Source organism: Amblyraja radiata, chromosome 6 (assembly GCF_010909765.2).
Source record: "Amblyraja radiata isolate CabotCenter1 chromosome 6, sAmbRad1.1.pri, whole genome shotgun sequence".
Classification (NCBI taxonomy): domain Eukaryota; kingdom Metazoa; phylum Chordata; class Chondrichthyes; order Rajiformes; family Rajidae; genus Amblyraja; species Amblyraja radiata.
The window spans coordinates 23,978,300-24,004,273 of NC_045961.1; the positions used below are offsets into that span (position 1 = coordinate 23,978,300).

A 25,974-nucleotide genomic window follows, 5' to 3' on the forward strand; every position below is an offset into this window, starting at 1 on the left:
AGCCTATACTGGCTGCAGCAGACGTCCCAAATTTAAAAATAATGATTAAATTAACTATTAATTTTTCACGTGTAATTTATTTAGTATTTGAAATGTACTTTTATTATTATTTTTAGAAAATTAAACGGCGGCATAGTGGTGCAGTGGTAGTTACTGCCTGACAGCGCCAGAGACCCAGGTTTGATCCTGACTAAGGGTGTTGGCTGTACGGAGTTTGTACATTCTTCCCCGTGACCTGCATGGGATTTCTCCAGGATCTCCTGTTTCCTCCCACACTCAAAAGATGTACAAGTTTGTCAGTTACTTGGCTTGGTATAATTGTAAATAGTGTGTAGGATAGTGTTAGTGTGTGGGGATCACTGGTCGGCACAGACTCGGTGGGCCGAAGGGCCTGTTTCCATACTGTATCTCTAAAACTAAAACTAAACATGTTTTGTTAATGTGTCCCAAGTTACTGAAGTTCGGAGCTATTGAAGATATTCACATTCACTGGGCCTGAACAGAGTGACAATTTTGATAATCTGCTAGTCTGGTGGGGTGGAGATTTGGCAGCTGTCACTGTGGTTCTGTGAGTCCAGCCAGATGTCTCTGCTGAGACAGCACTCTATGCTGAAGTGCTAGGAGCTGGGTTTCCAATGGAAGAATATGCTGAGGGACAAGCTGGATCAAATAGTATGATGCAAGGTCAGGCAGACAGCTACAGTATTATACACAAACTAAGCCAATATGGACAAGGTGCTTTATATATCTTCCATATCAAAATCTACACTACATAAACGTTACAAATATCAAAGAGAACTCTTCAAAAGCCTGTTTTCAATGCCAGTTTCAAAAGGGAATTTCAAAAGCCTTGTTTCAATAGGTTTATAGATGATTACTTAACTATAAAACACTTATTTTTTTCGAAGATAAATTTGTCTGCTGTACAATTTTATCCAACTGATATGAAACCGAGAGCTTGCCTTACTTTTTGAGGCTACATTAACGAGAATTGCCACTTATAGTGATCCGTATGTTTGCACACTTAGATCACTATTTCTCTGTCCCGTTGAACTCCATAATTTCCAAGTTGTGGGAACATTTACGTTACGGTGGCAGTAAGCCGCTACTGCCGTTGTATGCGGACGTTTGTTACAATAGCGACAAAAGAACTTTCAACAATCCCATTGCATAATGGAATGTGTTATGTGGTCCCATTCCGTCAATGAACTGTGTTATTGCAGCCATGTTTATAGAATAATTTCAGAGCAATCTAAATGGAGAAACTACTGATTCTTCCTGAAACCTTTTCTTTGGCAACTCTACTTTGAAGGAAAATGTTAAATTGCAGCTGGATAGAGAATTGAGAAAATTCAGCAAAGCCCAAGCTCACAACACCGAGGGATTTGGATGCTTTACAGCCATAAGGTCGGAACACAGCAGGTTTAGAGAGGTGTGGCGGGCGGGCTTTGCCCTGAACCGCAGGTTTAATAAAAGTGAGAAATGGCTTAAGTGGACACGGTTTAATAAAAGTGAGCGGGATCGCAACTGTTCCAGTGTCGGCCACTTTCAGTGTGACACTGGGAAGGCGAGCGAGAATGAGGGAGGCGGTGGAGAGCAACTCCAAGCCGACTCCCCATGGGTGAGAAACACAAGATGGAAGATGTCGATGACTTCGGGGGAGAAGGAAGAGGCGATGGTAAAGAGGGGAGGGGAGGAGTGGACAAAGCGACAGTCGACAAGAAGTAGCCGTGTCAGCGGGCGCCGCAGGAGGAGTGGCAGCCCCAGGGGTGACTGAGTGCATCCTGTTGGTGGCGGCAGCCTGATGAAAGCTCTGCCGGCCAAGGGCTACAACGTGAGCTGCAACAATAGCCGTGTCAACCAGATTGGTGAAGAAGGATTTGCTGGTGCAGACCAGCAGTGTCAGTGCCTAGTTTTAAGCCGATTCTGACACGTTAAATCTGACTTACATCAGGGTTTATGGAACTTAAGTAAGTCAGGGTGTCTGGTATTTTGTTTTTCCTTCATTACTACATCTGTTTTATGTAAATTTGGAAATATCACTCTGACTTCATGTTTAAATAGTGAATGTAAATTTTGAACCGTAGATTCTTATGGAACACCACTTCACTTCCTTTACTGGTGTTGAGTAATTGAACTCTGTCTGTTTTTTCTGTACTTTCTGTTTTTCCACATTTTGCCCTTACTCAAGAATCTACTAAGTGACAAGTGTTGATTCTTTTTTTCGAAATTCAAAATACATTATATTGCATTTCCTTTGTATGTTCTTTTCTGACCTTTGTATATCATCAACTGACCTTTGGAATGACATCAACTGTCTGCCAGTTGTCTGGCATCTTATCCGTTTCCAATGAATTTTAATATGTATGCAATGATGCCGGAGCTATATCTTCCCTAAATTATTTTAATATTCGTGTATGTGATCCATCAGATGAATGTTCACTCCTTTACATGTGATTAGACTATCAAATATTTCAATTTCTTATCGTATATCTAAACCATTTTCTGTTTCCTTCCATCGTACCTATTCTATTAGCCTAGCCAATAAATAATCAGGTTAGAATTATCCAAACAATATTTCTGTCACTTTTTAATATTACATTTATGACTAAATGACTCATGAATGCTATTAGGAAATAACTCATATGGAACTTATCAAATCTTATCTGATACAAGCATTGGAAAGAAAACAACTGAAATCCATTAGTTTAATCATAAACCAACGCACCTCGCTTCCAATCTTTCTCCCCCCCATCTCCAACCAGACCCGAAACGTCGCCTATCCATGTTCTCCAGAGATGCTGCCTAACCCACTGAGTTACTCCAGTACTTTGAATCTTGGTTAACCATAAACTATTTGGAATTTTGCTTCTAAGTATTAAGTATTCATTAGCACTGAAAATAAGGCATCTAATTAGGTGGTTGAGGGGAAGAGACTTACAGATGGACAGAATAAACAATTACTGCACATGACAGAGGCCAAATTGTTCCAGCCACCAGTCATCAGTCCAGATTAGATAAGTCATTTCACGTCAGGTTATATGTCTAGCATTACTGATGTTAATGACAGCAATGATTGACATTTATCAATAAACCATTTGTTATTCCTCAATACTCTGAGCGATTTATGATCCATGTAAAAATGTATAATCTTATACAGCCAAGCAGTTTGTTTTAGTAATGCAAGTTAAAGATATATTCATCAGCAGCTCTACAAGTGGCCACTTTGAATGATGCCTTCTGGAAGGTTCTTAGGAACGGCACAGTGGTGCCGTGGTGGTGTTGCTGCCTCACAGCGCAGAGACCTGGGTTCAATCCTGACTACAGGATGCTGTCTGTAAGGAGTTTGTATGTTCTCCCTGTGAGCGTGTGGGTTTTCTCCAGGGTCCTCCCACATTCCAATGACGTGCAGATTTGTAGGTTGATTTGCTTCTATAAATTGTCCCTCGTGTGTAGGATAGAACTAGTGCATGTGTTATCGTTGGCACAGCAGTAGAGTTGCTGCCATACAGTGCCACGGACCTGGGTTTCATCCTGACCACATGTGCTGTTTGTATGGTGTTTGTACATTCTCCTTGTGACTATGTGGGGTTTCTCTGGTTTCCTCCCACACTCCAAAGATGAACAGGTTTGTAGGTTAATTAGCTTCTGCAAATTGTTCCTGGTATGTGCAGGATAATGGTAGTGTAATAGGTGATTGCTGGTTGGCATGGACTCGGTGGGGTGAAGGGCCTGATTCCACATTGTATCTCTCAGGTGTAAAGTAAAGTAATGCATACCAAAGTAGCAATTCATCCCCTTGTGGGCTGCCCCACCATTCAATGAGATCATGACATATATTTTAATTCAGTGCTACTTTCCAGCACTGGGTCGTTATCACTTGCTTCCCTTAATATCTAAAAAAATATCAATCTCTGTCCTGAATACCTTTAACAACTGAGCGTCCTCTCCCATCGCGGGTAGTTTTCGAAAGATTCACTGCACCTAATCTTTCCTCAAATGATAAACCCAACAATCAATCTGATGAACTTTTGTTGTATTTCCTCCACCGCAAGTGGACCACAGATCTTCTAGCCGAGGTCTCAGCAAGACCAAATATAATTGGAGCAAGATATCAAATCCTCAAATTTTACAATATTTGCCAGCTTATTATTTATCTTCCTAATTGCTTTCTGATGTTACTTTTCAGGGATTAGCTTCCAAGGTCCTCAGGTCCTTCTGAATATAAACACCTTTGAATCTCTCATGCCCTTAATAAATATATTCTGCCTTTCTATTTTCAAGCACAACATATTTCTATTTATTTTTAACTTCACCTTTCTGTATTAATTCCATCTCACAAACCCTTGCTCAGTCATGTAACCTATCTATATCGATTTGAAGATTCATGCACCCTCCTCAAAGTCCACACTGCCATCAAGTTTTGTTTCTTCAATAAAATAAGATGTGTTGTGCCTGATCCCTTTACCCAAACCTCTGAGATAGAATGGGAACAGCTGAAACTGCAGCATCGATCTCTGAGGCATCCTCCAAGCTGCAGCCTGCTTACCTGAATATGACCTTAAGTATTCTGAAGCTTTTTTCAGTTCTTTATCTAAACATCAATCCATGCAAGTATGTTACCCTAAATTACTATGTAATTTTGACAAGCTTTTATGTGGCCCATTCCGAACGTCCAAATACACTACAAACCTTACATTATTATGCTATAAAACTGAAAAATACTTAACAGGTTTGGCATTGTCAATGGAGAATGAAACAGAGCTAATGTTGCAAGTCGGTGACCCATTTTCTGAAACCACAAATATGTTTCATATACAACAAAACTCTTCAATTCTGAAGAATAGCTCAAGGCTATGCTGCAGGAATCCACAGGATTAGTTCAGGCATCAGCACTTTTGAGAATGTCTGAAGTTTTTCAATGAATTCCCAGGTCTTTGTGTAGCATATATTACTCAGGTGTTACCTTGTGCATGACTATTAGATATGAAAAGCAAGGCAAAGATGCTACCCTCAGTCCTTCAATGAAGTTATTAGCAGGAATTCACTTGCTTAAAAACACATTTTGATGTTTGTTGTCACATGAATATTCATTAATTCCATCTTGTTATAACAAAAATTCTACTTATTTCATCTCTGGTTCCTTTGTTGATATCTATTATATGGTACAGACCATTTGTCAATGGAAATTGTTGATCCTCATTCACTCTCATCAAGCTTCACCAGTCTTGCCATGTAATTGAAGTCTCTCATCCCTGGTACCACTTTAGAACGTTGATTCTATGCCCTCTGCCAGGGCTTGGCATCTATATAACGTGCCAGTCAGACATGGATGTAAATCTTCAATTGAAGCTTCAGCAATGTTTTAAATGTTTACCATAACATCTTTAACTTTCAACTTCAGGCTTGTATTTATAAAGGGTTCCTTCTGTTTTTTTTAATAACCATCATAAATTGCATTGCTACCTTGCTGTACTTTTACAAATATCTCTTTGATCCCCATCCCCTTTGTAGATCCAACTCTTGGCTGGTATTGCATCTCCTTCATCCTTCCAAAACAAAAACAACGTGCCTTTTCAAGGGAATTAGTGTGCCTATTTTCCCGTCTATAAAATGTATTCCTCAAGCCTCCAAACAGCTCTATTATTTGTTAACTACACTTCCAGGCATCCTGCAAGATTTGAAATTTTATCCCACATAAAAGTCTACAAAATCAAAAGAAAAGCAGACCGAACCAGATAAGAGCACACGGAATTAGTGTGAAATACCGGTACAGATGGGTGAATGGCTCACTAACAGAAAAGTCCTGATAGATGGATTATTTTCAGATTGGCAGTCAATAATTAGTGGGTACAAAGGGTTTCATCCCGGAACTTCAGCTACTTACACTCCATAATAATAAATCGGACTAAGGAGTTGGGTGCTCTGTAGCCAAATGTGTTAATAGAAAGACACTTCCCGGAGTGGACAACTTATGAAGACACATATAGCTTGCAAAGGTATATAGACAGGTTAGGTGAGTGGGGAAGAGGTTGCCAGAAGGAATATAACGTAGAAAATACATCATTATCCATTTTGGAATGAAAAATGAAAGAGCAAATTATTATATTAATGGAGTGAGAGTACAATATACTGCAGTAGCTAAGAATCTGAGGGTCACAATAAGTTAGCTTATAGGTTACTCAGAAAAGCTCATGGAATGCTAACCTTTATTACAATGAGTGTGGAGCATAAAGGTATGGGAGTTTTAATGCAACCTTACAGGGCATTGGTAAGACTGCACCTGGAAAACTGAACAGTTTTGGTCCTTGTTCAAGGAAGTATATACTGTACTTGCACGATAGGAGTGGAGAGAAGGCACACCAGGTTGATTCCTGGGATCAAGGTCGATATAATGGCCGAGAGTCATTGAAGTTTTAAAATAGATGAGCAAACAATGAAACATACAAAATTCATATGCTAAGTAAGGTAGGGTGGATACCAGATAGAGGATGTTTCTCCAAGTAAGTATATCTAGAACTAGACAGTATCATTTCAGAATAACCTTGTCCATTTCAGAAGAGGAATTTTCTGAGAGAATTCTTAGGAGCCACCACTGTTTACTTCTCTTCTTATTGTGGAAACCATGTTCTACCTTCTGTGCAATAGCAATTTTGCATCATCAAATAATCTTCTAGAACAAGGGTTCCCAACCTGGAGTACATTTACACCCAGGGGGTAAATAGACAATAGACAAAGACAATAGATGCAGGAGTAGGCCATTCAGCCCTTCGAACCAGAACCGCCATTCAATGTGATCATAGCTGATCATCCATAATTAGTATCCCGTTCCTGCCTTCTGTCCATATCCCTTAACTCCACTATCCCTAAGAGCTCTATCAAACTCTCTCTTGAAAGCATCCAGAGAACCAACCTCCAATGCCCTATGAGGCAGAGAATTTATTATTTTAAGAATTTAATTGATTGATGTGTTCTCATTGACTGTGTTTGGTTCTGGTATCTGTTATTCATTAGTTGTTCATAAATAAGTGAAATAACATTGTTATGTGCTATTATTATTGTTATTTGAACTTAAAATAATAATGTTAAAAACAGTATTTTAAAATGTCCCCTTTGTCGGCTGTTTTATTCGGGTAGAAGTGTAAACTCAAATTACTGAACAAAACATGGTGTGGATGTCTCGTAGCGGCTCGTCCAAGTAAAAAGTAACCATTTTTATCATCACAAGTATTTTTTTACTTGTGGACATTGTAGAAAAAAGTCACGAATTTACCGGATTTCCCGAGTACCCACCGTTACTTGTACGAGCCGCTACGAATCATCCACAAACTCCTACGGACCTGCTATGGACATTCTCAGAGTTTGAATTAGGGGAAAACTCGGGAGAACTCTTGAATTACCTCGTACAATGGGACAGGCCCTTAAAGGGGAGATTAAGCATTCAGAGGGGAGTAGTGAAGCAGGAGCTGTCAAGCGATAGGTAAATCCAGGTGAGGACAGGTTAATGGGCAGATGGAGCCAGGTGCAGAAGGGAGGTGTGCCGATTGCAACAAAAGCTGGGAGTTGATTAGTGGAGACTGCAGATGATAAAATCAGCTGAGAACGCAACGGTGGTGAGTGGAACTAGATGCTCCCTTATCTGATTCACTCCCCATCTTCATAATCAACAGCAGCTATCTCTTCCCTTTAGACTCTCAATACAGATGCAGAGTCTCAGTCAGAAATGTGGACCATTCCCCCCTTTGGGAAGTACATGTGTGTACCAAGTCAAGCATTTTTATCAACCAGTAAATTGTGCACACAGGGAAAAAGAAGTTGCAAAGGATATTAATTGATTCAGTAATTGGTTAAAACTGCAGCAAATGGAATATTGTGTGAATGTTGTGGACTTTGGACTAAAACAGATGAATCACAGTAGTTCCTAAAGAAAAAGATGTTTAGAAAACAGAGATTAAGAAACACATTTTTCTCAGGTGGTAGATTTCAGACGAAACAGCGTAACCCTAAAATTAGAGTAAGGCCATTCAATAGTAATGTCAGAAAATGCTTCTTTACATAAAGTCCAATGAGAATCTAAAACTCTAGATGTTGTATAGACTTCAGCAAGGCCTTTGATAAGGACCACATGATAGGCTGCTCTTAAAGGTTAGGTTGCATGAGATCCAGGCAGAGTTGGCTAATTGGACAGAATTGACTTCATGGTAAGAAGCACAGTGTGGTAGTGGAAGGCTGCTGATCAGACTGGAAGCCTGTGACTAGCGGTGTGCCTCATGGTTCATTCTCGATCATTATGTTTTGTACCCACAGGGATGGATTAGATTCTGGGAATGAACTGAAGCGCATGAAGCTTCCTTCCCTGGGAAAGCATTTGGGAACCAATGATCAGACCATTCACTTTAGTGTGATTTCTAAATGGTCAAGTAAAAAAATCAAAGACAAAAGTACTCCTTTGGAGTTGAGGTAATTTCAGTGAGTTCTAGAGGGATTTGACTGAGTGGGACTGGACCAGACAGCAGGGTGAAGGGTGACTAAGCAAAAGGAAGTCTTAAAAGGAGAACGTTGGCTATAAAATACCCACAGTTCAGAAAGGATGAAAGGAAGAGCATCTGATGACCAGAGCTAAACAAAACAGAAAAATAAAGATGTATAGCAAATGCTAGGTTTATAATACTGTAGAAATCTAACCTCAATAGAAATACAGAATGGCCTAAGGAATTAGGAGTTAGGGTCTGCTATTGCATAAAACTAAAACTTGAACTGACCTTGGCCACCTTGAACTAACCCAGGATTTATATATTTTTTGGTACCTAACCCAACAAATGCAAAACAACGGATAGAATGGGATCCCATGTGATCACGGTTTGGGTGGATGGGCTTGAGAGTAGGGAAGTAGGAGTTGCTTCTTGTGTTACATGCACTCTCCCGACTGTAAATGTGCAGTTAGCCATATCATGAAAGGTTGAGAGGAAAACTGGCCAAACACAGGTAAATGGGATTAGTTTAGAAAGGGCATCTTGGTCCATATGGACTAGTTGGACTGAAGGCCCTGTTTTCATGCTGTATGACTCGGAACATGCTGTATGGCAGGACGGGGTACTGATTGGGGATAATCAGCCATGATCACATTGAATGGCGGTGCTGGCTCAGGGCCAAATGGCCTACTCCTGCACCTATTGTCTATGATTCATTTTTCATATATACTAGACTAAGTGGGACTCAGTCACACAGGAGGCCTGGACCCCAACGCAACCCATTCCCCAACGCAATATTCCACCACCACAGCCCCTAACTGTGCAGGTGCGGCTCATTTCCCCTCATCCCCCAGCACTCCCTCCCCCTCCTCTTCATATGTGGGAGGGGAGGAGCGGAGGGGAGGGGAGGGAAGGGGGGTGTGTGGCAAGGAGGGTGTGTAGTGGGATGGGAAGAGGGGAGGTGTGTGTGTGGGCGGGGGATTGTAGGAGGGAGGGAGAGGGTGGTGTGGGGGGAGTGGTTGGGCTGTGAGGGAGGGGGTGGGGGGTGTGAGGCAGGGGGATGTGAGGCGGGGGGGAAGTGAGGGAGGGGATGTGGGGTGTGTGACGCAAGGGGGTGTGTGAGGCGGGGCCGGGTGCGAGGCGGGGGGCGTGAGGTGGGGAGGCTGTGAGGCATGGGGAGCTGTGACGTGGGGGGTGTGAGGCGGGGGTGGGCTGTGAGGCGGGGGTGGGCTGTGAGGTGGGGGTGGGCTGTGAGGCGGGGGTGGGCTGTGAGGTGGGGGTGGGCTGTGAGGCGGGGGTGGGCTGTGAGGCGGGGATGGGCTATGAGGCCGGCGTGGGGTGGTGTGAGGCGGGGGTGGGGTGGTGTGAGGCGGGGGTGGGCTGGTGTGAGGCGGGGTGGGCTGTGATGCGGGAATGGGTTGTGAGGCGGGAGTGGGGTGTGAGGCGGGGGTGGGGTGGTGTGAGGCGGGGTGGGGTGGTGTGAGGCGGGGGTGGGCTGTGATGCGGGAATGGGTTGTGAGGCGGGAGTGGGGTGTGAGGCGGGAGTGGGGTGTGAGGCGGGGGTGGGCTGTGAGTCGGGGGTGGGGTATGAGGCGGAGGGGTGTGAGGGAGGGGATGGGGTGTGTGAGGCAAGGGGGGTGTGTGAGGGAAGGGGGGCTGTGAGGCGGGGGGGTGAGAGGCAGGGGGGGGGTTGTGAGGCGGAGGGTGTGTGGGCAGGGGGGGGGAAAGAGAGCTTGGAGAAAAGAGGGCAGAGGGGGGTATCACGGGGGAGGGGGGCAGTAGTCAGCGAGGGGGACCAGAGGGGAAGGGGCTTTAACTGACGGTGCGCTGAGGACTCACAGCGGGCACTTGTCGCTGGATGTTATCCTCCGCCGGGATCAGAGTATCTGTTTTCCATCTGGCGACATCTCCTACTCCTCCGCCGGCCATCCAGAGCCTCCCTCAGCTCCAGTAAAGATGTGATGGCGCAGAAAGGGGCGGACCGTCCCGTGGAGTGACAGGAGAAAAGACCAATCCACGCAGCCCCGACTGACAGGAGGGGAGATCCATCTGTGCATTCCCAATTTTTAAACCTCGCTAACATTTACATTGGACACCCAATCAGAACGAAACTTGGTGCACTCGCAGCAGAGGAGAACGGCGAGTACACTGGCGAAAAATCGTAGCACTATCGCAAACCGTTTTTGCGCAAATAGATAGACCGCGCAAATCGGAAGATAACAAGATCAGTTTTAGATGATTTGCATTGCAGAATAGAGAATCAAAAATATGAGCAGATTTCCACGGTCAAGCAGCAATTAAATACAACTGGAAATAAATGTGCCATATGTTAAACTGAAATAAGGATTAGCTCAACGGAAAGGGAGCTAATTAGCCTGGGATGCAAGATTTGGCAAAGAAAGGTGGGGAGTGGGAATGAGAAGTACTAATTTGTTAAATGGATTACAGAATGAGCTCTAATGAGCAGCTTATATTATTTTACGTCTGACATTCTATATTTCCAAAGCATGTTTGGTTTGATTTTAATCAACTCAGATAGCAATATAAGAATATGCTAATTATTATTTTTATTCGAACACATTTATAAATTAAGGGAAACGGCCTGCACAAACGCGAGCCAAGAAAGACCATTCCATCCCAATTCTAATTCCAATCTTTGTCCATGGTCTTGAAGTTAAAGGATATCAGGTGCTAATCAAAGCAGTTTTCATGCACTTTAATGGAGCAGAGGTCAAAAGGGCCGAAAGATGAATGAAATGCACCTAATCTTATGGATGCAATTTAACCAATGTTAAAATATGTCACTGCTTGGTTAAGTTAGAGTTAGTTGACTATACTTTGAAAATATTCTTGATAGATCATTTGCAATGAGCATAAAATTCTCAACAGGTGCCACCAATTTACAAAGCATGATATTGAAAGAGAAAGGCTGTAAAACATTGCCATATCAAATGTGCATTACATGGTTGAGCAAACAAAATAAAGTAGAATATAAAGTAGACTTATTAACAGAATCCCATGAAAATGCAATCAATCTATAACAAGGCTGAATGCAATCTATTTTTTTTTCTTGATGATCCACGCATTGTGATGCATAGGGGGCTTTACAGCAATGAACTTGATGACAGCTAAATAAATTGAATGCTTCCTTGCTTTCCTGTTCTATTTAATGTTGGAATGCATCTTATTTTCTTACCTGAATTCGTCTTTAGTAGATGCTGCTTCTTTTTCTGTCTCTCCTGTTTTTCTTTCTCTGCTTTCTCTCTGGCCATCCGAAAACGCCTCAGCTTTTCTTCCGCTTCACGCTGCCTCACATTTTCTTTAGCAGCTTGCTTTAGTAAAACAAAAAAATAAAAGAATCTTCAAAGAAAAGATAATTCAAAATGCGCCAAAGATGGAAAAAAGGATGAATAATTAGAATAACATGCTTTACGTTTTGATTTTAGAGGCTAAACAGCTGTTTTAATTATTGCTCTACTTTTCAGGATATTGAAGGGAACATTGTTTTGAGTTTTATTATTATTTGAAGGGTGTTATTTCATGCTTTAATAAATACAACAGCATAACTTGTTCTCTGACATTCTCAAACACAGTATATTCTTACAGGTCTTTGAGCAATGTACAATTAGTTTTGATGGCAAATTAAAAAGTGAAAAATCTCTCTGTTGATAATATTGAAGTGTTATATTAGCAAAGCAAATATGCACTAATTAGTTTGCATGATCTTAACATTCCTCCACTTATTTAATTAATGCAGCATAACAAATATTTGTGGTAATTTTAATCATAAAAAAACTTCAAGTAAGCTAAATTTGAAATGCTGGTACTTTACTTTCAAAGTGCTTCATCATACAAACTTACCATAAACATAGATTTGAAGTTACTGATCTCATTGAAAACCTCCTCTACTGTGACTTTCTTTGGATTGATAACAAAATAGTGCATCAAATCATGGTAAAGCTTCTCCATGTTTTTGTGCATGTTGGCCAGTTTATGGTACTCTTCCCGAGCATAACTGGCAAAACTGTGATGTACTGTTAAGGAAAGTGTTGCCTTGCGGAGAAAACATGAGAAATAAATCAAAATATATGCTTGTATTTTCGTAATGTACATTCACACAGAATTGGTTCTTTTATTATTTTTAATTTCCCATTAAAATAATAGTTTTGATACTACAAGACTAGGCTGATAATGCTTTCAAAAGTATGTAGATTGAAAGATATATTTGCTTGCCCTTAATGACCTCTACTCCCCATCAAATGTTTTTCAATTTCCAGATGGCCCAGCATAACGGATCATAGGTTACAGTGGCTTGCAAAAGTATTCATACCCCTTGAACTTTTCCACATTTTGTCACGTTACAACCATAAACGTAAATGTATTTTATTGGGATTTTATGTGATAGACCAACACAAAGTGGCGCATAATTGTGAAGTGGAAGGAAAATGATACATGGTTTTCAAATTTTTTTACAAATAAAAAACTGAGAAGTGTGGCGTGCAAAAGTATTCAGCCCCCCTGAGTCAATACTATGTAGAACCACCTTTCGCTGCAATTACAGCTGCAAGTCTTTTGGGGTATGTCTCTACCAGCTTTGCACATCTAGAGACTGAAATTTTTGCCCATTCTTCTTTGCAAAATAGCTCAAGCTCATCAGATTGGATGGAGAGCGTCTGTGAACAGCAATTTTCTTTTTTTTCCTCTTTTATTTATTTATTTATTTATTTATTTATTTTTTAAACTAGATAGAACTAAGAGATAGATGAAGTAAAGAAAGAAAAGAAAGAGAAGAAAAACAAAAACAAAAAAAAAAAAAAAAAAGGAAAAAGATAGTTAAAGACGAATGGAAAAATTTATTAAAATAAAAAAGACTTCATTCGAGATATATTCGTACATTTCAGAGTATAGTATTTCATCCATTCTTTAGCCCGCTAGTCAGGTTCCTGTGCTGAACCATTCTGACCCTTTAAGTAATCAATAAAAGGAGACCATGTTCCAACGAATAATTCCTGTTTGTCCAACAGGGAAAATCTGATTCTTTCCACGTTTAAAGTCTCCGTCATTTCTATAATCCACATTTTGATTGTGGGGGCCGTAGGGCCTTTCCAAAATTTTAGAATTAATTTTTTTCCTGTTATTAAACTATAATCAATAAAGTTTCTTTGTATTGTTCTAAGTGTTTGATTTAATTCTAATATTCCGAGTATTATTAATTTTGGATCTGGGTCCAATTGTGTGCTGGTTACTTTAGATATTATACTAAAAATATTTACCCAGAATTTTTTAATTTTTATACAGTTTGCAAACATATGAGATAATGTAGCTTCTAAATGTTGACATTTATCACATATAGGTGAGATATGTTGAAAAATTTTATGTAATTTTGTTTTTGAATAATGTAACCTATGTATTACTTTAAATTGTATTAGAGAATGTCTAGCGTTTAGTGAACACTGATGTATGTGTTGCAAACTTTCTTCCCAAGTATCTTTCGTTATTACTTGATTTAATTCTTTTTCCCATGTTTGTCTGTGTAAGTCCGTCGAAGGAATGTCACTGTCTAATAAGATATTATATATATAAGATATTAATTTTTCTGTATTAGGATGTTTGTTCCAACATTCATCAAGAATTTCTGAATTTCTAATTCGAAAATTTTGGGAGTTCGATTTTACATAATCTCTAAGTTGAAGATATCTGAAATAATAATTTCCTCGAAGTCCATAAGTCTGTTGCAATTCCTGAAATGTCAGAAAAGTGCCTTCCTTGTAAAGTTGTCCCATATTTTTAATTCCATAATTCTTCCATTGTGTAAAACCCCTGTCCAACCATGAAGGCTTAAACAAAGGATTATTCACAATTGGAAGAAAAAGTGATAAATTATCTAATTTTAATGTCTTTTTTAATTGTTTCCAAATTCGTATAGCACTAAATATTATAGGGTTTTCCCTATAAATTTTTTTGTTTAATTTAGACGTAGCAAATAATATCGAACCGATATCAAAAGGTAAACAATCTTCCTTTTCCATTTTTAACCAGTCTGGTTGATGATCTATTTCTTCCAACCAGAAATTCATATTTTTAATGTTAACTGCCCAGAAATAAAACAAAAAATTGGGTAAAACCAAGCCTCCATTTATTTTTGATTTACACAAATGTCTTTTGTTTATCCTATGATTCTTATAATCCCAGATAAAATCATTAACAATAGAGTCCAATTTAAAAAAAAAGTTTTTTGCCAAATATATCGGAATTGTCTGAAAAAGATATAATATTTGCGGTAAAAAAATCATTTTTATGGCATTGATTTTGCCTACCATTGAGATAGGAAGTGTTTTCCAGTATTGAATATTCTTATGTAGTTTGTTCAGTAATGGGGGGAAATTTGCTTTAAATAATGATGTATATATCTTAGTTACATAAATACCTAGATATTTAAATTTTTCATTTACTATTTTAAATGGAAATTGTTGTATTATCTGTTTGTTATGTTCCCTTATTGGCATAATTTCACTTTTATTCCAATTTATTCTGTATCCTGAAAGTGAACCAAATTGGGTTATTAGCTTTAATAAGTTTGGAATACTAATTTCTGGTTTTGTAATGTAAATTAATACATCATCTGCGTATAGAGAAATTTTATTCACTGTGTCCTTTGTGTTATACCCATGTATTTCTGGATGCCCCCTAACTCTTTCTGCCAGTGGCTCAATAGCAAGCGCAAATAATAATGGAGATAATGGGCATCCTTGTCTACAACCTCTAGATAGGCTAAATTTAGGTGACAACCTTTGATTTGTAAATATTCTGGCCGTGGGATTTGTATATAACAGTTTTATCCATGTACAGAATTTCTCCCCTAGCTGCATATTTTCCATCACCGAAAATAAATAAGGCCATTCGACCTGATCAAATGCTTTTTCAGCGTCAAGTGAAATTATTGCTAGATCTTCATTAATAATTCTCTTGGAATATATAATATTAAATAATCTTCTTAGATTATAATATGAGTATCGTTTCTGAATAAAGCCTGTTTGGTCAGGGTGTATTAATTTATTCATCACTGTACTTAATCTATACGCTAGTATTTTAGTTAAAATTTTCTGATCTGTATTTAAAAGTGCAATTGCTCTGTATGATCCCGGGTCTTCCAGATCTTTATCAGCTTTAGGAATAAGTGTTATTATTGATTCATTTAAAGTGTCTGGAAGTTTCTGTTGAGTATATATATACTCATACAGTCTTTGTAAACGTGGGCTAAGCAAATCATAAAATTTTTTATAAAATTCGCAACCTAAACCATCTGGTCCTACTGCTTTACCATTTTTTAAAGAGCCAATAGACTCCTCAATATCCTTTATCGTAATCTCCCTTTCTAATAATTCTCTATCGTTTGAATCTAAACCTTTTAAATTACATTTTATTAAAAAATCTGCTATTCCTTCTGATTGTGCTACGGTTTTAGTTGAATAAAGGTTATGATAGTATTGGAGAAATCTATCATTTATGTCCTTGGGCATTTTTAATAATTCTCCTGTCTCTGTTTTAATTTTATGAATTGTTTTTTCCCCTTCCATTTTTCGTAACTGACGTGCTAATAATTTTTGTGGTTTGTCTCCAAATTCAAAATGTAGTTGTTTGGTTTTTTGATAAAGTTTTATTACTTGTTCTGAATACATTTTATTTAATTTATATTTCAATACAGCAATTTTATTATGTTTTAAAGTAGATGGCATTCTCGCATTTTCTATATCTAGTTGCTTGATTTCAATTTCCAATGTTTGTTGCTTAATCCTGTTCTCTTTATTATAAAATGCTTGAGCAGAAATTAATGTACCTCGAACATACGCTTTAAACGTTTCCCACATAAGAGAAGTAGGTGTGTCAGGGTTGTCATTTACCTCGAAAAATATTTGAATCTGTTTAATAATATATTCCTGGCATGATCTTTCGTTCAAAATTTGTGGGTTAAATCTCCAATATGCTTGTTTCTCGGACATTCCATTTAATTTAATCATGAATGTTACAGGTGCGTGATCTGAGATTATAATGTTATGGTATTTTGAGTTATAAATAAATGGGATAAACATAGAGTCAACTAAAAAATAATCTATTCTTGGGTATGTTTTGTGTACTGGTGAGTAAAATGAATATTCCCGTCCAGTTGGGTTTTCTATTCTCCAGACATCCTTAATATTAGTGGTATTAATAAATGAATTTAGAAATACACTTGATTGAGATTTTACTTTTTTTTGCCTTGATGATCTATCTAAGTATGGATCTAATGTACAATTGAAGTCTCCTCCAATTATTAATTTATATTGTGTAAATTCAGGAATTTTATTAAATGTTTTATTAAAAAACTTGGGGTTATCAAAATTAGGCCCATAAACATTAAGAAGAATCACTTTTTCTCCATTTAACTCTCCAACTAATATAATATATCTACCATCAATATCCACTATTGTTGAAGAGTTCTTAAAAGGTATTCCTTTACGAATTAGTATTGCAACTCCTCTGGACTTATGGGAAAAGGAGGAATGATATGATTCAGCGATCCACTTAGCTTTAAGTCTATGTTGAGATTCCTTTTTAAGGTGTGTTTCTTGCAGAAATATTATATCTGTTTTGATTAAATTTAGATGTGCCAAAACTTTACCTCTCTTAATTGGTTCATTAATTCCCTTGACATTCCAACTACAAAATGTTATTCCCTGACCCCCTCTTGTCATATTAACATCTTGCATCTTGTTTCTAAGGTGGTCTATAACCGAGCAGAAGGTACAACACATAGAACCTGACCCTGCTCCCGAACCTCAAATAGATGAATTTAAAATCATATACATCGCTCTTCCGAACACATCTCCTTGTATTAGTCTTATTTTTCCATTCAAACATTAAGTTATAAAAATATTTAAAGTGAAAAAAGTGATAGAGTTGGTTAGTATAGGGTGAAAGAAAAAGAACTACATTTACAATTAGTGTAGTTAGTGATAGCCACACTAACGTGGCTAGAATTCTAAAGACTTCCGTAGCCTTTGTAAAAAAAAAAATTTCCAGCTCCGTGCCCGAAGAAAAAAAAAAAGATTATTTCTAACATTCAAATAACTTCTTTGGGAGTAACAAACTTATTTACATATCCATACATACACACACACAATATATACACACATATATATACACACACACACACATATATATATATATATATATACATATATATATATACACACATATATATATATACATATATATACATATATATATATATATACATATATATATACATATATACACACACACATATATATATATATATATATATATATATACATATATATACATATATATACATATATATACATATATATACACATATATATACACATATATATACACATATATATACATATATACACATATATATACATATATATATATATATACCCATATGTATACATACATAAGCACGCAACCCTGCAGAAAAGTTCAAAAACAGCAAAAATTCACAACGTTATTATTCTCACATATCATATTAATTTTTTCGCTAAATCTATAAATTTAATTTAAAATCAAAAAAAAAAAAAGAGAAAAACCGTTAAACTTTTTTAGTAACGTAAGCTAATTTACCTCTTGCATATCTTCCTATATAATATAAGTATGTAATTCATTTCTACGTTAATCGAAGACTATTAATTATTAATCATTGTTATCAATCATATACAGTATTAAATTTTTATGAGAAATGTTAATGTTAATAATTTTAGTGGTAATATAGATATTTAATAAGTATTAGTTGTTACATATATAGTTAGGCATGAATATACAGATAATAATATTGATTAATAAACAAAAATACAAAGATCACGGTTTTATCCAATGTCCTCCGTCCATTTCGGTTTCAGAATGTCCTTAAAGCTCTTAAAAGAACTTTAAAGGTCCTTTTAGATCTGGCTTGACTCCTAAGGAGTAATATAAATTCTTCAGTCTATGGTCGTGTTACTGACTTCTTTGGCATATTCCAGTGCTTTTTCATGGTCTGTAAAAAAGTGCTCCTTGGACTTGTAGGAGACTCTTAGTCTTGCGGGGTAAAACAAGCTGTATTTCAAATCAGGTACATTCTTCAGTATTCTCTTTGTCTCAGTGAACAGCGCTCTTTTCTTGAAGACTTCTGCCGGATAATCTCGGTAAATACTGAATCTCACACCTTCAAAAAGGAGCTGTCCGCCTCGAACAATTTTCTTCATTATATCATCAAATTCATGATCCAATTGCACCTTTACGATAATTTGTCTTGGACGGGCATCATCTTGTGTACGACGTTGCTGCGCTCTATGAGCTCGACCGAGTGAAGGTTTGTGATCCAATTTTAAGGCTTTTTGTAATAGGTCTGCCACAAAATCCCGAGTGCCCATTTCCTTCTCACTTCCTTCTTTCACCCCTACAATTCTTAAATTCTTACGTCTTTGACGCCCCTCCAAATCAATACACTTATCACTTAATTTGATCACCATATCGGAGAGGCGTTGGTTTTCAGTAAGGAGTCGACTTACAGTTTCCTCACTTGTCGTTGCCCATTTCTCAAGTTCGGTTATCGCTGTTCTATGTTGATCAAGTGCGTGATGAATGGGGTCCACCTCCGTTTTAACCTTCGTTTCCATCGAAACGAGCCTGGATTCCAGCACTTCCATCTGATCCTTGATCTCTTCCTCCCTCGTCCTCTTCCAGATTTCCAGCATTTTTTGAGCGGTAGAAAGCATTTCTGCTTTAAAATCTACCTTAAAAGAGTCGAGTTCCTCTTTAAACTTCTCTCCAAACTTCTCTCCAAAGGTTTTCATTTCGGCAGCGAGAAAGATTTTAAGATCCTCCATTTCAGACCTTTTCTGTTTCATTTTCTTCGGAGGGTCTTCCTGGGCCGTCGGTGTAACTGAGGCCGAGGCCTCTGTAGGGCCTTCCTCTTCCATCTGCGGTTTCCCTTTACCGGTTTTTTTTTGTGTCCCACGGGGGGGGGTACGTTGTACCGACGACATACCATAAAGTCGCGCGCCTGATGACGTCACGCAGGCAGCCGTTCAGATCGCGATCGCTGCAGGTAAAACCCGATTTTCTCCCGTTTTTAATTTCTTCGGCACGGAGCTAGTTGGCGCTGGACTCAAGCCTCCATAGCGCCACCGGAAGTCTGTGAACAGCAATTTTCAAGTCTTGCCAAAGATTCTCAATTGGATTTAGGTCTGGACTTTGACTGGGCCATTCTAACACATGAATATGCTTTGATCTAAACCATTCCATTGTAGCTCTGGCTGTATGTTTAGGGTCGTTGTCCTGCTGGAAGGTGAACCTCCGCCCCAGTGTCAAGTCTTTTGCAGACTCTAACAGGTTTTCTTCCAAGATTGCCCTGTATTTGGCTCCATCCATCATCCCATCAACTCTGACCAGCTTCCCTGTCCCTGCTGAAGAAAAGCATCCCCACAGCATGATGCTGCCACCACCATGTTTCACAGTGGGGATGGTGTGTTCAGGGTGATGTGCAGTGTTAGTTTTCCGCCACACATAGCGTTTTGCATTTAGGCCAAAAACTTCAATTTTGATCTCATCTGACCAGAGCACCTTCCTCCACATGTTTGCTGTGTCCCCCACATGGCTTGTGGCAAACTGCAAACGGGACTTCTTATGGCTTTTTTTCAACAATGGCTTTCTTCTTGCCACTTCCATAAAGGCCCGATTTGTGGAGTGCACGACTAATAGTTGTCCTGTGGACAGATTCTCCCACCTGAGCTGTGGATCTCTGCAGCTCCTCCAGAGTTACCATGGGCCTCTTGGCTGCTTCTCTGATCAATGCTCTCCTTGCCCGGCCTGTCAGTTTAGGTGGACGGCCATGTCTTGGTAGGTTTGCAGTTGTGCCATACTCTTTCCATTTTCGGATGATGGATTTAACAGTGCTCCGTGAGATGTTCAAAGCTTGAGATATTTTTTTATAACCTAACCCTGCTTTAAACTTCTCCACAACTTTATCCCGGACCTATCTGGTGTGTTCCTTGGGCTTCATGATGCTGTTTGTTCACTAATGTTCACTAATGTTCTCTAACAAACCTCTGAGGCCTTCACAGAACAGCTGTATTTATACTGAGATTAGATTGCACACAAGTGGACTCTATTTACTAATTAGGTGACTTCTGAAGGCAATTGGTTGCACTGGATTTTATTTAGGGGTATCAGAGTAAAGGGGGCTGAATACTTTTGCACGCCACACTTTTCAGTTTTTTATTTGTAAAAAAATGTGAAAACCATGTATCATTTTCCTTCCACTTCACAATTATGCGCCACTTGTGTTGGTCTATCCAAAATGTGGAAAAGTTCAAGGGGTATGAATACTTTTGCAAGCCACTGTATCAGCAGCAAAATTAACTGCCTGAGCTATTGCATCCCTCCATACCACTGCATTCCTCTGTGTTGTTGCACCCATTTGCTTACAATACCCAGCAGAGATTCACTTCTTTGAAGACTTCAACATTCGTTCTGAAATGGTGAAGATGAACATCATCTCAGAGGATTGCTGCAATACTTGCATCTTTCCACATTTCCTGATGAACAAGTTATTTTGAACTTGATCTGGTTGTGGGGTGAATACTGGTGGAACCAGTGTTCCCAAAAACTATGTATGCGTTTTGCAAGGAAAACACATGTTGTACAAGCTCAGAAACTTAATGACAGCAACCACTGATATGACCTAAAATCATGAATCTTTCAAGGCCATGAAAAATTCCTGGTTCCCACAGTGTTAGAATTGCAGGCTACAAGACAAATTACTCGCTTCATTATAATTATAATATAAACACTTTGGAAACAATTTTTTCCCCCTTATTACCATTAACAAGCTACTTTTCTATTCACTCCTTAAAGTAAACTAATCAAAGACTTCATGAGGAGAAAATGTGAAGAATGCCTCTTTCACAGAAAACTCACAAAAAATGCTGAGGAAAAAAACATAAGGTACAAAGCTATTTTTGAAATGATTTAACAGTAAATTCTGAGTTCACCAAAGTGCAAGGAAATAACACATTTGTTGAATCCTGTTTCATGAGGTTTGCAGAATGGACGTGGTATAAGTTCCACTGTGGTCCTGAGGTAGTCTTTCACTGAGAAGCTGAGCCCCCACCCATGGGTTTGGCATAGTGCAGCAATGGACAGTGATGCGACCCAGTGCAGCAATCTACCTTGCCAAGTAAAAGTGGTCAACCTTGAAATGTTTTGGCCACCAGTGAGACCTTGCCTGCCCCTCCCAGCTCACTTGCTGTCAAATACAATGAATTTTATAACATAGGAATTTAAATTAAAGTTAATACATTTTTTAAATAAAAAAGATAGACACAAGAAGCTGGAGTAACTCAGCAGGACAGGTAATGGGTGAAGGAATGGGTGACATTTCGGCTCGAGAATGTTCTAAAAGTACTTTCAGACAAATAAAATCAATGAATTAATTGAATTTACATTAACCATTCATCTGACAGCAGTTTTTTTCCTATTGATTTCAATATGTCCTTTCACCTCTGCTAGGCCTCATCTGCCACTGAATCTGTCCAGAATACATTTTCCAAGCTATGGAAGGCTTGTTTGAAAAGCTGATTGAACTTCACTGGCATATCGCAGCTGTCTCAGACCCAGCAGTTAGAGTGTCAAACTGCACTGCTTAATGTCCTGAGCTACTGCCCAGTTTAGTCAATAAAATTTGACAGATCGAAGTGGAACGGCTAACTTTTGTGAAAAATGTGCAAAATAATGTACAAGGTCAAAATTTGACATTATAACGAGGATAATTGTTTTCTAACAACACCAGCAAGATTACATATGGTGTTAATATTGGGAGCACTTCAATTTCATATACAACCCACAATCAAAGCAGTATGAATTAAATGTTTCACTTCTAATGAAACACTCATTTGGTGTTGGTGGAAATAAAACAATGTCATAAACTTCTAAATTGGCAGGGCCCACATTTCAATTCTACCTCCACTTACAATCTATTTTTTCAGTGGTCACTGGGTAAAATATATTGATGCTACCTGAATTGGTAAATACAATCCCATTAAGTAATAGGCTGGTTCATGAGAGGAGCACCTTGCATATTGTATGTTTGTATGGCAGACCAAGGCATAATTTTAAATGTAACATTTGAAGATGGCTCTTCCCTTTTCAGTATCACAGACGTCAGAAGTTGCAGTTTATGTTCAATAGAAAAATAAACTGGCAGAAAATATAAGACAGAAGACAAAATAGATGGAACTAATGATGGCCATTTTTACTCTGATTACCTAAAAAAGTGACCATAAATTGTCCTGCTCTAAGAAAAATAGTAAGATTAAACGAGCTTACTAGTTTAAAGTTTGATCTTTATTTTATGAGGCGTTAAGATGAGCGATTACGTGAAGAAGCCCCGCCAGTCCGAATGCGCGTCAATCTTCAAAGCAGCGGCGTGAAATCGCAGATAACAGTAGTCAAAGTAACATAGTAAGACTTAGAGAAGACTAGAACTACCAGATTACCTTTATGATACGAGGGTTGGGAGTGGAGGGCACGTAATCGCTCATCGTAACTCCTCATAAAATAAAGATCAAACTTCAAACTGGTAAGTTCTCATTTAATCTTACTATTTTACTTCGGAGTCACGCGAGTGATTCCGTGAAGATTTCAAAGCTCTGTGATTTCATGCCGTGGATATGAGTCCATGCGACACACTGCCTCAGTTGACACAGGATGAGTAATAATAAACAATGCATTCAAACATGATACAGACTTAAACATGGTGATGCTTTAATTAGCAAAAAATAAAACAATAATGACCCCTCTCTCCCAGGGGGAAGCTATAAAACAGAATTAAAAATGGAGTGGGCAAATACCCCCGTGTGGCAAGAGGTTTATTATAAAACCTTTGAAATGTCAGTTCATTGGACCATCCTGCGCAAGGATTTGGTCGAGAGGGACGTCCAGTGCCCTCGCTGACGTTGATGCCGCCCTAGTGGAGTGAGATTTAAAAATATCAGTGTCCACTCCAGCACAAGCCAGAACCTGTTTCAGCCACCTTGAAATGGCCTGTACCGACACCTTCTTATGAGGCTTTTTGTGACTGATGAATATCGTTAATTCGGAGCCTCTGAGGCTCTAGTGACCTTGATATACTGCTGCAAATGCGTAACTACACGTAGGCGAAGCTCTATGGGGTATGCCATAAAAATAAGTTTAAGCCCTGACGTCCCTGGCCTGCTCTGCTTAATTAAATCATAAACATAAAATGTTATGTTATTTACAGATGAAACCATCCTGTCCAGTCGCAGCTTCTGCAACGTCTGGACGTGTTGCGTTGAAACCAGCGCCATGATCACTTTAAGAGTGAGTCTGGGCAAAGACAGGGATGTTGCTGGAGCCCATTGGCAAAGCAGTGTGAGAACTACGCTCACATCCCAGATCTCCGTGTACCTGGGCCTGGGGGGATTACAGTTAAAAATACCCTTCATGAACCGGGATATTAAAGGGTGAGACCCAACAGACTGTTGTCCCGATCCCTGCCACAGGTAGGACGATAAGGCACTCCTGCCACTATTGATGGCACTATAGCTCAGTCGCTCATCAAAATATAGTGTGGAAAGAAATTCCAACACCACAGGTATGCTTGCAGTGTGATATGATATGTTTGGCTGTAAGCAGAACACCTCCCATTTCTTGATATGAGAGATGTATTGTTTTTTAGTACTATCCCTCCAGGCCGCAGTAATCACATCCACCGTACGACCTGATAGTCCGAGCCCCAGGAACGGTCTCCTCAGAATCTGCAAATCAATAGATTAATACGGTCATGTAGTGGATGGTTCTCCCCAGTCACAGGGTGAACCAGCAGGTTACTGCATTTGGGGACAGCCATAAAAGGCTGTGTTATTAGTCTCAGAACGAGTGGGAACCATGGCTGTGTAGGCCAGTCGGGGACTACCAAAACGGCTGATGCGGAGTCCTGCTCGATCTTAAGCAAGCACCGACTGATGAGGCAAAATGGGGAAATGCATATAAAAACATTCCATCTCAGTGTAGCGAGAATGCATCTACCGCTACTGCCCCTGGGTCTGGTTCCCATGAAACATACTTTGGTAGCTGGTGATTTAATCTGGATGCAAACAAATCAATATCTGGTACGCCATACCGAGCGACAACATCATTAAATATTTTAGGATTCAACATCCATTCTGTGTTGTCATTGAATTTTCGTGACCTGGTGTCCGCCGCCATGTTAAGTCTACCTGGTAAGTAGATAGCTGAAATCCAGATGTTTCTTGTAATACACCAATGCCAAATAAGGTTAGCCAATTTATCACATGATACCGACTTGATTCCACCCATGTGATTAACGTATGCTACTGCTGTAGTGTTGTCAATCTGAAACTGAACATGCAAGTCATGCATACTAGTACAATACGCCTTTAAGCCATAGAGTGCTCCCAACAACTCTAAATAGTTAATACTATGTGATTGAAGAATTAATGCCTCATGCATATTCCATCTGCCACCGCAGCTAGAGATGGTATCAGTAGCTCCCCATCCTGGAGCACTAACATCAGTTTGTAAAATAACTGAAGGTTTATCAATCAGAATTTTACTGGAGCAATGCCAAATATTCGCTATCCACCACTGTAACTCAGCAATGGCTTCAGCTGGTAACCGCATGGGTCTATTGAAATGACCTGCATGTCTTTTGAGTGCCTGCTCCTTTGCACATTGTAAATTTTGATAATGTAAAGGCCCAAACTGTGCAGCTGGAAAAGCAGCCACTAATTTGTCAATTATACTAGCCACCTGTCGAATAGAAGATTGTTGCTCATCAACGAGATTGTTACAAACTTCTATTAACTCTTATCTCTTGCCTCTAGGCAGAGTCACAGACATGTGAGTTGAATTAATGGTGAAGCCCAAATAATCAATGACTCTAGATGGTATCACTTTGGATTTAACTGGATGGATGAGAAACCCCAACCTCTCAAACATGAGTTTGGTAGCTGAAACAGATAATTCAGCTGATTTCTGAGCTAGGAACCGAAGTTAAACCATTAGGCAATGCTTTAAACTGCCATTGTTGCCTCATCCAGCTAAACTTCAAATATCTCTGGTGATTGTAATGAATGGGACCTGAAGAGTATGCATCTTTAAGATCTATGCATGCCATATAGCATCCGATGGAAACCAGTTGTTTAGCAGTAACAAAAGTTTCCATTTTGAAATGTTTATACTGCATATAGGAGTTAAGTCGAGTTAGATCAAGAATGATTCGACACCCACCATCCTTCTTTTGTCTAGGGAATATATTAGAGACAAATTGGTGAGATTGATGAAACGACTTCTCAATTACCCCTTTTTTAGATAACGTTTCAATTTCAGCTTGTACATCTAAAGACTCTTGTGAAAAAACCAATGTCCGGCTTGGTGTATGCTGTGTAGGTGGATGCAATTTGAAAAGGAATTCTAT

General features: G+C 39.0%; 1 protein-coding gene and 1 long non-coding RNA gene across 3 annotated transcripts in view; one reads left to right on the forward strand and one right to left on the reverse strand.

The window, feature by feature from the left end:
* The window catches only part of diaph3 (diaphanous related formin 3), a 474,403-nt gene that overhangs the window by 109,355 nt on the left and 339,074 nt on the right, over nt 1–25,974 (reverse strand). For both annotated transcript variants that reach the window (XM_033022314.1, XM_033022313.1), the window contains 2 exons: nt 12,333–12,497; nt 11,668–11,803 (listed from right to left, as the gene is read on the reverse strand). In XM_033022314.1, the coding sequence (XP_032878205.1) occupies nt 11,668–11,803; nt 12,333–12,497 (301 nt within the window). The remainder of the gene's footprint in view (nt 1–11,667; nt 11,804–12,332; nt 12,498–25,974) is intronic.
* The window catches only part of LOC116974145, a 31,586-nt gene continuing 15,069 nt past the window's right edge, over nt 9,458–25,974 (forward strand). The window contains exons 1-3 of the long non-coding RNA XR_004412292.1: nt 9,458–9,472; nt 24,196–24,199; nt 25,761–25,907. This is a non-coding gene — a long non-coding RNA (uncharacterized LOC116974145). The remainder of the gene's footprint in view (nt 9,473–24,195; nt 24,200–25,760; nt 25,908–25,974) is intronic.